We start from the raw sequence: 13,530 nt of genomic DNA on the forward strand, positions 1-13,530 counted from the left end.
CACCATCATGGCGCTGCATCCCGCAGTGTATTTCCATCAGTTACTGTGTGTACACCATCATGGCGCTGCATCCCGCAGTGTATTTCCATCAGTTACTGTATGTACGCCATCATGGTGCTGCATCCCGCAGTGTATTTCCATCAGTTACTGTATGTACGCCATCATGGCGCTGCATCCCGCAGTGTATTTCCATCATTTACTGTGTGTACCCCATCATGGTGCTGCATCCCGCAGTGTATTTCCATCAGTTACTGTATGTACGCCTGGTGCTGCATCCCGCAGTGTATTTCCATCAGTTACTGTGTGTACGCCATCATGGCGCTGCATCCCGCAGTGTATTTCCATCAGTTACTGTGTGTACGCCATCATGGCGCTGCATCCCGCAGTGTATTTCCATCAGTTACTGTGTGTACCCCATCATGGCGCTGCATCCCGCAGTGTATTTCATCATTTCCTTTTTATTTGACAGGTGTTTCATAGTATCCAAGCAACAGGATCACAGCTGCTTAAAGTTATTGAAAAATACCAGCAAGCACTGAATGGTATGTATTACTGGCACAAGTCTGTATGTGAGCATTTATTTATTATTTAGTAACAGTGTCTTATATAGCGCAGCATATTCCGTCGCGCTTTACAATTAGAACAACCGTAATAGAACAAAACTGTGTAAAAACAGACAGACATAGAGGTAGGAAGGCCCTGCTCGCAAGCTTACACTCTGTGTATGTATGTATTACCATTATGGCTTTGAATGTAAGTATGTATGTATTACTAGCATGGCTGTGTGTGTGTGTGTGTGTGTGTGTGTGTGTGTGTGTGTGTGTGTGTGTGTGTGTGTGTGTGTGTGTGTGTGTGTGTGTGTGTGTGTGTAATAGTAGTATGTATGTATGTATTACTAGCACGGCTTTGTGTGTGAGTATGTATGAATTACTGGCATGGCTCTATGTGTGTTAGTATATATGTATTACTGGCACGGCTCTGTATGTGTGTTAGTATGTATGTATTATTAACACGGCTCTCTGTGTTAGTGTATATGTATAACTGGCACAGCTCTCTTTGTTAGTATATATGTATAACTGGCACGGCTCTCTGTGTTAGTATATGTATAACTGGCACGGCTCTGTGTTAGTATATATGTATTACTGGCACGGCTCTCTGTGTTAGTATATATGTATTACTGGCACGGCTCTCTGTGTTAGCATATATGTATTACTGGCACAGCTCTTTGTGTTAGTATATATGTATTACTGGCACGGCTCTCTGTGTTAGTATATATGTATAACTGGCACGGCTCTCTGTGTTAGCATATATGTATTACTGGCACAGCTCTCTGTGTTAGTATATATGTATTATTGGCACGGCTCTTTGTGTTAGTATATATGTATTACTAGCACGGCTTTGTGTGTGAGTATGTATGAATTACTGGCATGGCTCTATGTGTGTTAGTATATATGTATTACTGGCACGGCTCTGTATGTGTGTTAGTATGTATGTATTATTAACACGGCTCTCTGTGTTAGTGTATATGTATAACTGGCACAGCTCTCTTTGTTAGTATATATGTATAACTGGCACGGCTCTCTGTGTTAGTATATGTATAACTGGCACGGCTCTGTGTTAGTATATATGTATTACTGGCACGGCTCTCTGTGTTAGTATATATGTATTACTGGCACGGCTCTCTGTGTTAGCATATATGTATTACTGGCACAGCTCTTTGTGTTAGTATATATGTATTACTGGCACGGCTCTCTGTGTTAGTATATATGTATAACTGGCACGGCTCCCTGTGTTAGCATATATGTATTACTGGCACAGCTCTCTGTGTTAGTATATATGTATTATTGGCACGGCTCTTTGTGTTAGTATATATGTATTACTGGCACGGCTCTCTGTGTTAGTATATATGTATTACTGGCACAGCTTTCTGTGTTAGTATATATGTATTACTGGCTTTGTGTGTGTAGGAGTATGTATGAATTACTAGCACGGCTTTGTGTGTGTGTGTGTGTGTGTGTGTGTGTGTGTGTGTGTGTGTGTGTGTGTGTGTGTGTGTTAGTATGTTTGTATTACTAGCACATCTCTGTATGTGTGTTAGTATGTATGTATTATTAGCATGACTCTCTGTGTTAGTATATATGTATTACTATCACAGCTCTGTGTGTTAGTATGTATGTATTATTAGCACTGCTCTCTGTGTTAGTATATATGTATTACTGGCACGGGTCTCTGTGTTAGTATATATGTATTACTGGCACGGCTCTCTGTGTTAGTATATATGTATTATTAGCACTGCTCTCTGTGTTAGTATATATGTATTATTAGCACTGCTCTCTGTGTTAGTATATATGTATTACTGGCACGGGTCTCTGTGTTAGTATATATGTATTACTGGCACGGCTCTCTGTGTTAGTATATATGTATTACTGGCACGGCTCTCTGTGTTAGTATATATGTATTACTGGCACGGCTCTCTGTGTTAGCATATATGTATACCTGGCATGGCTCTTTGTGTTAGTATATATGTATTACTGGCACGGCTCTCTGTTAGTATATATGTATTACTGGCATGGCTCTCTGTGTTAGCATATATGTATTACTGGCACGACTCTTTGTGTTAGTATGTATGTATTACTGGCATGGCTCTCTGTGTTAGTATATATGTATTACTGGCACGGCTCTCTGTGTTAGTATATATGTATTACTGGCACGGCTCTCTGTGTTAGTATATATGTATTACTGGCACGGCTCTCTGTGTTAGTATATATGTATTACTGGCACGGCTCTCTGTGTTAGTATATATGTATTACTGGCTTTGTGTGTGTAGGAGTATGTATGAATTACTAGCACGGCTTTGTGTGTGTAGGAGTATGTATGAATTACTAGCACGGCTTTGTGTGTGTAGGAGTATGTATGAATTACTAGCACGGCTTTGTGTGTGGGAGTATGTATGAATTACTAGCACGGCTTTGTGTGTGGGAGTATGTATGAATTACTAGCACGGCTTTGTGTGTGTGTTAGTATATTTTTTATTACTAGCACAACTCTGTATGTGTGTTAGTATGTATTATTAGCACGGCTCTCTGTGTTAGTATATATGTATTACTAGCACGGCTGTGTGTGTGTGTGTGTGTGTGTGTGTGTGTGTATTACTAGCACGACTCTGTATGTGTGTTAGTATGTATGTATTATTAGCACTGCTCTCTGTGTTAGTATATATGTATTACTGGCACAGGTCTGTGTTAGTATATATATGTATTACTGGCACGGCTCTCTGTGTTAGTATATATGTATTATTAGCTCGGCTCTTTGTGTTAGTATATATGTATTACTGGCACGGCTCTCTATGTTAGTATATATGTATTACTGGCACAGCTCTCTGTGTTAGTATATATGTATTACTGGCACGGCTCTCTGTGTTAGTATATATGTATTACTGGCAGGGCTCTCTGTGTTAGTATATATGTATTACTGGCACGGCTGTCTGTGTTAGTATATATGTATTACTGACACGACTCTCTGTGTTTGTATATATGTATTACTAGCACGGCTCTGTGTGTGTAGGAGTATGTATGAATTACTATCATGGCTCTGTGTGTTAGTATGTATTACTAGCAAGGCTCTGTGTGTTAGTATGTATGTATTTCTAGTACGGCTCTGTGTGTGAGTTTGTATGTATTACTAGCATGGCTCTGTGTGTTAGTATGTATTTCTAGCATGGCTCTATGTGTGAATATGTCTGTATTACTGGCACGGCTCTGTGTGTTAGTATATATGTATTACTGGCACGGCTGTCTGTGTTAGTATATATGTATTACTGACACGACTCTCTGTGTTAGTATATATGTATTACTAGCACGGCTCTGTGTGTGTAGGAGTATGTATGAATTACTATCATGGCTCTGTGTGTTAGTATGTATTACTAGCAAGGCTCTGTGTGTTAGTATGTATGTATTTCTAGTACGGCTCTGTGTGTGAGTTTGTATGTATTACTAGCATGGCTCTGTGTGTTAGTATGTATTTCTAGCATGGCTCTATGTGTGAATATGTCTGTATTACTGGCACGGCTCTGTGTGTTAGTATGTATGCATTACTAACACTGCTCTGTGTGTGAGCATGTATGTATCACTGGCACGGCTCTGTGTGTGAGTATGTATGTATTATTAACACTGGTGTGTGTGTGTGTGTGTGTGTGTGTGTGTGTATGTATTAGCACGGCTCTCTGTGTTAGCATATATGTATTGCTGGCACGGCTCTCTGTGTTAGTATGTATGTATTACTGGCATGGCTCTCTGTGTTAGTATATATGTATTACTGGCATGGCTCTCTGTGTTAGTATATATGTATTACTGGCACGGCTCTCTGTTAGTATATATGTATTACTGGCACGGCTCTCTGTTAGTATATATGTATTACTGGCATGGCTCTCTGTGTTAGTATATATGTATTACTGGCACGGCTCTGTGTGTTAGTATGTATGTATTACTGGCACGGCTCTCTGTGTTAGTATATATGTATAACTGGCACGGCTCTCTGTGTTAGTATATATGTATAACTGGCACGGCTCTCTGTGTCAGTATATATGTATACCTGGCACGGCTCTCTGTGTTAGTATATATGTATAACTGGCACGGCTCTCTGTGTTAGTATATATGTATAACTGGCACGGCTCTCTGTGTTAGTATATATGTATTACTGGCACGGCTCTCTGTGTTAGTATATATGTATAACTGGCACGGCTCTCTGTGTTAGTATATATGTATACCTGGCACGGCTCTGTGTGTTAGTATGTATGTATTACTGGCACGGCTCTCTGTGTTAGTATATATGTATTACTGGCACGGCTCTCTGTGTTAGTATATATGTATAACTGGCACGGCTCTCTGTGTTAGTATATATGTATAACTGGCACGGCTCTCTGTGTTAGTATATATGTATTACTGGCACGGCTCTGTGTGTTAGTATATATGTATTACTGGCATGGCTCTCTGTGTTAGTATATATGTATTACTGGCACGGCTCTCTGTTAGTATATATGTATTACTGGCATGGCTCTCTGTGTTAGTATATATGTATTACTGGCACGGCTCTGTGTGTTAGTATGTATGTATAACTGGCACGGCTCTGTGTGTTAGTATATATGTATTACTGGCACGGCTCTCTGTGTTAGTATATATGTATAACTGGCACGGCTCTCTGTGTTAGTATATATGTATAACTGGCACGGCTCTCTGTGTTAGTATATATGTATTACTGGCACGGCTCTCTGTGTTAGTATGTATGTATAACTGGCACGGCTCTCTGTGTTAGTATATATGTATACCTGGCACGGCTGTGTGTGTGTGTATTGGAAACTCAGAGGTGTTGCGTCTTATTGGAGTGTGTCAGGTGTATCACTGTTAGTGCGCACAGAGACGCACAGTCGCTAACATAGGCGGCCATACTCAGATGGGTAAATGCGCCTGACACAGGGCTGGTGCGACCAATGGTGGCATCGAAAGACGCCCCAGACAGTAAAGCAGCGCCCATAGACACACACAGGGGACGTCACAGACCTTGCACAGCCTGACACATGGACATACACCAGGGAAGGGCTTTGGAGCAGCATCAGCATAAAGTCGCAGCAGCTGCTAAAGACACCAAGACGTGGCGACTGCCTCCGACTCAGAATCCGCCTCTTTCACCTGACAGCTCAGAGGGTGCTATAACCTGCGGTGTGTGCCGGGAAGCGCCGTAGAAAGCGATCTGTATGCTGGGCAGTATGGCTGTCGTAGCGTGTGGATGTAGGATCTGTAGCGGGTGTCCCCTGCATGTACTGTCCACGTCACTGCTGTGATTGACACGCTGCTCTCTGTCTGCCAGAGCTGGCCCAGGAGGAGAATGACTTTGGTTTGCACCTGAAGGTACACGCTCAGCAGGACGGCACCCAGGCCGGGAAGATGATGAAAGTCACCGGCATTGCGCTATGCTCTGCCGCCGGCCAGAGGTATGTGCTTCCTCTGTGGTCGCTCCTAGGATATACATTGAAGGAATGAGTGGCGATGGCTGCGACACGTATGTCAGTAACTGTGCGTCATCTTCTGCTTTCCAGGTTAGCCCTCTGCTCTCCACTGTCGCGCCTGCAGCAGGAAATGGCCACCTTTACCGGCTGGGCGGTCTCCGATACTCTGCTGACCATCAACCAAATGGAGAAGGCGCGGACTGAATACAGGGGCGCCCTGCTGTGGATGAAAGATGTGTCCCAGGAACTGGACCCCGACACCTGCAAGCAGATGGAGAAGTTCAGAAAGGTCGGCAGAGATTCTCCGGGACCAGGGGTTTATACATACCGACAGGAAGATATTTTATCTGTATATTCATGCAAGAGATCCCTGCACATTCCATAGCCCAGAGACACGGGCGGTGCTGCTCATGGGAAGGGGCTAAAATAGGTAGCTATTATTTCTCTGGAACCCTTAGTGGAACCCTGGAACCGTGGGGTCTAGAGGTGCAGGGAATTCATCTTACTGATAGCGTTAGCGGTGTGGCGTGCATGTATGTAGTGGATCTCCCCGCAGTGGCCCCAGCCTATGCGGTGACTTCCGCAGTGGCCCCAGCCTGTGCGGTGACTTCCGCAGTGGCCCCAGCCTGTGCGGTGACTTCCGCAGTGGCCCCAGCTTGTGCGGTGACTTCCGCAGTGGCCCCAGCCTGTGCGGTGACTTCCGCAGTGGCCCCAGCCTGTGCGGTGACTTCCGCAGTGGCCCCAGCTTGTGCGGTGACTTCCGCAGTGGCCCCAGCTTGTGCGGTGACTTCCGCAGTGGCCCCAGCCTGTGCGGTGACTTCCGCAGTGGCCCCAGCCTGTGCGGTGACTTCCGCAGTGGCCCCAGCCTGTGCGGTGACTTCCGCAGTGGCCCCAGCCTGTGCGGTGACTTCCGCAGTGGCCCCAGCCTGTGCGGTGATTTCCGCAGTGGCCCCAGCCTGTGCACTGATTCCGCCACTGGTACATGTACAATAGTTCCGGCAACCTGTATCTTCCTGGGATGAAGCATTGCTACGCTGAGCCTATCCGGATACAGGTTTGTCCCACATGAAATCCTACTGACGCCGCGCATATGAACATCTTGGGGCCAGTTTGCTGCAATGTTTTTTAGCCAAAATCCATCCCGCCCCAATGCCATGTACGTGGCAAAAGTAGAGATTGTGTTAGCCATAATTACCCATCAAGCTTGTAAGCTGGCCTGAAGGTGAGTGATGAGGGTGTGGTATTGAAAGTCGACCCCACTATTGGTCAACAGTGATTCTAGGTCGACAGGGTCTCTAGGTCGACATGGTCTAGGTCGATAGGTGAAAAGGTCGACATGAGTTTTTTGAATCTCTTTTGGTGTCGTTTTCGCCATATAGTGACCGGGAACCCCAATTAGTGCACCGCGTCCCCTCGCCATGCTTCGGGCAAGATGCCTCACCCCACTACCGCTGCGCTCGTCACAGGTTACCGTTCCCAATCGTAGTCCACTTGGATTGTAAAGTATGAAAAAGTTCAAAAAAATGTGAAAAACCTATGTCGACCTTTTGACCTGTCGACCTAGTTGCTGTCAACCAATAGTGGTCGACCTAAGCCTTGTCGACCTAGAGACCGGATACCGGGAGATGCCCCCAGACGACACCAGCGTTAGGACAGGACTTGTGTAATATTACACGTCTGTTTCCCCGGGAGTGTAGTAGCTTCTGGTTAGTAAGAGAACGTTGCAGCGTCCGGAGCGACCTGACTGTCTGCTGCTGTGTCCTCAGGTGCAGGTGGAAGTCAGAAACACAAAGAGCCACTTCGACAAAACAAAGATGGACGTGTGTCAGAAAGTTGATCTCCTCGGAGCCAGCCGCTGTAACTTGCTGTCACACTCACTGGCGGCCTACCAGGTACAGGACTGCAATTACTATACGGAACATTTTTATTCAGTGTTCATTTAATACAATGTGTACAAAGCGACTGTAAAGAAAACAGTGGTGTAGTGTGGTAATAATTATTGAAAATTACATTTATTTTGGTATCTTAATTACAAGCCTACACTCATTGGTCCCTGTATTAGGTTCATCTGTACACTTGCTTGTTAATGTAAATTTCTAATTGACCACTCGTGGCAACAACTCATTGCATAAAAGCATGCAGACTTGGTAAAGAGGTTCAGTTGTTCAGGCCAAACACCAGAATGGAGAAGACCTAAGTTCTAAGTGACTGTGAGCATGGAATGATTATTGGTGGCAGAAGTGGGATGGCTTCAGTATCTCAGAATCTGCTCAACGCACAACAGTCTTTAGAGTTTACAGAGAATGGGGCACAAACCAAAAAACATCCTGGCAGGGGCAGTCCTGTTGGCGAAACCGCCTTCTTAATGAGAGAGGTCAGATGGGAATTTCCATCCCACTGAGATGTCCAGGTGTGCTGGGGCCTCACCGCGTACCTAATACAGTCGCCACTGACTATATTTACATAGATACAGATAGCTCATGCCAGCATTCAGCTGCAGGTAAGATTAATGGATTGCAGATACAATAATGAGAGAGAATGAACGCTACGCGATGAATACAAGGGTTACTGGTAATTTTATCAGATGATCAGTAAAAGACCAGCAAAGATTTGCTCTGATCGTGTCGCTGTTTGTGTCTATATCACTACGTTCAGCAGTTCTGAGATTGCATTATAGAGACAAAGAATTATGATATGGTCACACAGTGATGGTGGCTGGGGTCAGGAGAATGGGGAAGTGATGTAATAGAAGATACAGTATATGTGAGGTCTGTACACAGGGGATATAATCGGATAGGAAAGCTTATGAAGGTGGAGTGAGCGGTTCTGGAATGTGAGATGCTGCCAGATGAGAGGAGTTTTCAGGGAACGCTTGAAGGTTTGGAGACTAGAGGTGAGTCTTGTTGTGCGTGGGAGGGCATTCCACAGAGTGGGTGCAGCCTGAAGATAGTCCTGTAACCGTGCATGGGAGCGAGTAATGAGTGTGGATGAGAGACGCAGATTTTGTGTAGAGCGGAGAGGTCGAGTAGGGAGATATTTTGAGATGAGTGAAGAGATGTATGTTGGTGCAGTTTGGTTAATAGCCTTGTGTGTGAGTAAAAGTATTTTATATAGAATACTGTAGAATACCGGTAATGAATGGAGGGACTGACAGAGCGGATCTGCAGATGATGAACGTCTAGCGAGGAAGATTAGCCTCGCAGCTGCATTCAAAATGGATTGTAGTGGTGAGAGCCTATGTTTGGGAGACCGGTCAGGAGACTATTACAATAATCAGTGCGGGAGATAATGAGAGCGTGGATTAGAGTGTTAGCAGTGTCTTGTGTAAGGTATGGTTGTACTTTGGATATGTTTCTTAGATGTATCACATGATTTAGAGACTGAATGTGAACAAAGGACAGAGTCAGGATGACACCTAGGCAGTGAGCTTGTGGGGTAGATTGTAGAGTTCTCAGCAGTGATGGAGATATCAGGTTGGTAAATACTATTGGTCGGTGGAAATATAATTAACTCATTTGGAAATATTAAGTTTGAGGTGGCGAGATGACATCCAAGATGAAACAGCGGAGAGTCATCAGTGACACGGCCCAATACAGATAGTGACAAATCAGGGGAGGATAGGCAGACCCGAGTATCATCTGCGTACATGATACTGAACTCTATTTGACTTCACTGCAATGTTGATGCACATGTATTTCATACAGATGTACACTGATGCAAAGCTGCTCTGCTGGTGAAATTCCCCTACTGACGCGAGATATATATATATATATATATATATATATATATATACATACATATATATATACATATACATACATACACACCAACTCTTACATTAAATTGTAACTATAATAATAGAACTTTTATTTTCAAGAACCACAAACAGACACATCTATGAAATAGCAGAACAGAGGTGTGTGTGTGTGTATATATATATATATATATATATATATATATATACTGCCCCACAAAATAGTTTTCCTGGTTCCCGATAGTAATCTGATTGAAGATGATTGGCTCATTCTGGGGCAGATTCAATAGGACAGGTCCCCTGACATTGTCAGTGCGTAATCTGCTCGCCGCCTACGGAGCGGCCTGTCGTAATGCTCGTATGTCTGCAAATGCATATGACGATGATGGGGGGGTGAGTTCTGTAAGTGATCCTGTATATCAGCCGGCAGTCCTCTCGCCAAGTGGTGGCATCAGGCCGATGTGCCCAGCTGCCGTCCCTCTCATAGTGTCTCATGGTTTCTCCCCCTCACAGACCACGCTGCTGCACTTCTGGAGGAAGACGGCGCATCTAATGTCTGAGATACAGGCGGAATTCCAGGAGATTCTTCCGTATACACCGACTTATCTAAAGGTTATTTATCTCTGTGTGTATTCTCCTATCGCTGAGCCGGTGCATACTGCGCCTCAAATCGCAGGTGAAAAATGCGTTCACTGAAAAAGCAGCAGTTGCAGGATGTGCACAGATGGCACCAGTAACATATGCCACCGGCTTACATTGGGGGATGGACCAGACGGTGAGACAGGGCGGAGTGGGGAGGCGGAGCAGGGCATGGGAAAGGGCAGAGCAATGGATGTGACATGGTGGAGTGGGGAGCAGGACAAGTTCAGAGCAGGGGGTGGGAGAGCGGAGTGGGGTCAGGACAGGGTGGAGTAGGTGGTGGGACAGGGTGGGGAGGAGCAGAGCAGGGAGTGGGACGGTGAGGATCGGTGGAGCAGGGGATGAGACGGTGGATTGGGGAGAAGGGGGTGGAGCAGGGAGTGGGACAGGGTGGAGAGCGGCGGAGCAGGGGATGAGACAGGGTGGATTGGGGAGAAGGGGGTGGAGCAGGGAGTGGGACAGGGTGAGGATCGACGGAGCAGGGGATGAGACAGGGTGGATTGGAGAGAAGAGGGTGGAGCAGGGAGTGGGACAGGGTGGAGAGTGGTGGAGCAGGGGATGAGACGGTGGATTGGGGAGAAGGGGGTGGAGCAGGGAGTGGGACAGGGTGGAGAGTGGTGGAGCAGGGAGTGGGACAGGGTGGATTGGGGAGAAGGGGGTGGAGCAGGGAGTGGGACAGGGTGAGGATCGGCGGAGCAGGGGATGAGACAGGGTGGATTGGGGAGAAGGGGGTGGAGCAGGGAGTGGGACAGGGTGGAGAGCGGCGGAGCAGGGGATGAGACAGGGTGGATTGGAGAGAAGGGGGTGGAGCAGGGGATGAGACAGGGTGGATTGGAGAGAAGGGGGTGGAGCAGGGGATGAGACGGTGGATTGGGGAGAAGGGGGTGGAGCAGGGGATGAGACAGGGTGGATTGGGGAGAAGGGGGTGGAGCAGGGGATGAAACAGGGTGGATTGGGGAGAAGGGGGTGGAGCAGGGAGTGGGACAGGGTGGAGAGTGGTGGAGCAGGGGATGAGACAGGGTGGATTGGGGAGAAGGGGGTGGGACAGGGTGGAGAGCGGCGGAGCAGGGGATGAGACAGGATGGATTAGGGAGAAGGGTGGGACAGGGTGAGGATCGGCAGAGCAGGGGATGAGACAGGATGGATTTGGGGAGAAGGGGGTGGAGCAGGGGATGAGACGGTGGATTGGGGAGAAGGAGGCGGAGCAGGGAGTGGGACAGGGTGAGGATCGGCGGAGCAGGGGATGAGACAGGGTGGATTGGGGAGAAGGGGGTGGAGCAGGGGATGAGAAGGTGGAGCAGGGAGTGGGACAGGGTGAGGATCGGCGGAGCAGGGGATGAGACAGGGTGGATTGGGGAGAAGGGGGTGGAGCAGGGAGTGGGACAGGGTGAGGATTGGCGGAGCAGGGGATGAGACAGGGTGGATTGGGGAGAAGGGGGTGGAGCAGGGGATGAGACGGTGGATTGGGGAGAAGGGGGCGGAGCAGGGAGTGGGACAGGGTGAGGATCGGCGGAGCAGGGGATGAGACAGGGTGGATTGGGGAGAAGGGGGTGGATTGGGGAGAAGGGGGCGGAGCAGGGAGTGGGACAGGGTGAGGATCGGCGGAGCAGGGGATGAGACAGGGTGGATTGGGGAGAAGGGGATGAGACGGTGGATTGGGGAGAAGGGGGTGGAGCAGGGAGTGGGACAGGGTGAGGATCGGAGGAGCAGGGGATGAGACAGGGTGGATTGGGGAGAAGGGGGTGGAGCAGGGAGTGGGACAGGGTGAGGATCGGCGGAGCAGGGGATGAGACAGGGTGGATTGGGGAGAAGGGGGTGGATTGGGGAGAAGGGGGCGGAGCAGGGAGTGGGACAGGGTGAGGATCGGCGGAGCAGGGGATGAGACAGGGTGGATTGGGGAGAAGGGGGTGGATTGGGGAGAAGGGGGCGGAGCAGGGAGTGGGACAGGGTGAGGATCGGCGGAGCAGGGGATGAGACAGGGTGGATTGGGGAGAAGGGGATGAGACGGTGGATTGGGGAGAAGGGGGTGGAGCAGGGAGTGGGACAGGGTGAGGATCGGCGGAGCAGGGGATGAGACAGGGTGGATTGGGGAGAAGGGGGTGGAGCAGGGAGTGGGACAGGGTGGAGAGTGGTGGAGCAGGGGATGAGACAGGGTGGATTGGGGAGAAGGGGGTGGAGCAGGGAGTGGGACAGGGTGAGGATTGGCGGAGCAGGGGATGAGACAGGGTGGATTGGGGAGAAGGGGGTGGAGCAGGGGATGAGACGGTGGATTGGGGAGAAGGGGGCGGAGCAGGGAGTGGGACAGGGTGAGGATCGGCGGAGCAGGGGATGAGACAGGGTGGATTGGCGGAGAAGGGGATGAGACGGTGGATTGGGGAGAAGGGGGCGGAGCAGGGAGTGGGACAGGGTGAGGATCGGCGGAGCAGGGGATGAGACAGGGTGGATTGGGGAGAAGGGGGTGGAGCAGGGAGTGGGACAGAGTGGAGAGGGGGTGAGGCTGAGGTGACGAGTAGTATTATATAAGGCAGAATTAGTGACAGTCCTGTCCCTGGTGAATGCTCTCCTCGGTGTCCTGCAGCCTGTCACAGGGCTATTCTTTCCTCTGTGCACAGCATGTAACACGTCATCTCCCACTCCTTCACTATAGGCGTAGCTGGTGTCTCCATGGGAGCAAACACTATATAATCATTGGGAACTATATATATATATATATATATATATACCCTATGTCAGCCATAATGCCTGGTTACTGTGTACCGTTATGTATATCATGTTCTTATTGTTCCTCAGCCCAGCAAGGAGCACCCTCCGCAGGGTCATGTGGACCAGACAGATGGGGAGAATCACACGTGAGTACACGTGTTCTACAGCTGTATGTGTTACTGATATACGCCGAGGTGAGCGCAGATCCCACATAGCGTACATGGACGTCACATGTGGAGATACCGCTGACACTCTGACCCCTGTGTATGTGACAGCGCCCGGTACAGCCCAGTTACCCCTCCTCAGTCACAGGCGGAGATACCGCTGACACTCTGACCTCTGTGTATGTGACAGCACCAGGTACAGCCCAGTTACCCCTCCTCAGTCACAGGCGGAGATACCGCTGACACTCTGACCTCTGTGTATGTGACAG

General features: G+C 48.3%; 1 protein-coding gene across 1 annotated transcript in view; it reads left to right on the forward strand.

The window, feature by feature from the left end:
- ICA1L (islet cell autoantigen 1 like) overlaps window positions 1-13,247 on the forward strand; it is a 97,353-nt gene extending 84,106 nt beyond the window's left edge. Inside the window, exons 4-9 of the mRNA XM_063932243.1 lie at window positions 470-542; window positions 5,863-5,986; window positions 6,092-6,290; window positions 7,768-7,893; window positions 10,269-10,367; window positions 13,185-13,247. Of these exons, the coding sequence (XP_063788313.1) occupies window positions 470-542; window positions 5,863-5,986; window positions 6,092-6,290; window positions 7,768-7,893; window positions 10,269-10,367; window positions 13,185-13,247 (684 nt within the window). The remainder of the gene's footprint in view (window positions 1-469; window positions 543-5,862; window positions 5,987-6,091; window positions 6,291-7,767; window positions 7,894-10,268; window positions 10,368-13,184) is intronic.
- The last annotated feature ends 283 nt before the right edge of the window (window positions 13,248-13,530 follow it).

The sequence above is a fragment of the Pseudophryne corroboree genome, chromosome 7 (genome assembly GCF_028390025.1).
Source record: "Pseudophryne corroboree isolate aPseCor3 chromosome 7, aPseCor3.hap2, whole genome shotgun sequence".
NCBI classification, from domain to species: Eukaryota; Metazoa; Chordata; class Amphibia; order Anura; family Myobatrachidae; genus Pseudophryne; species Pseudophryne corroboree.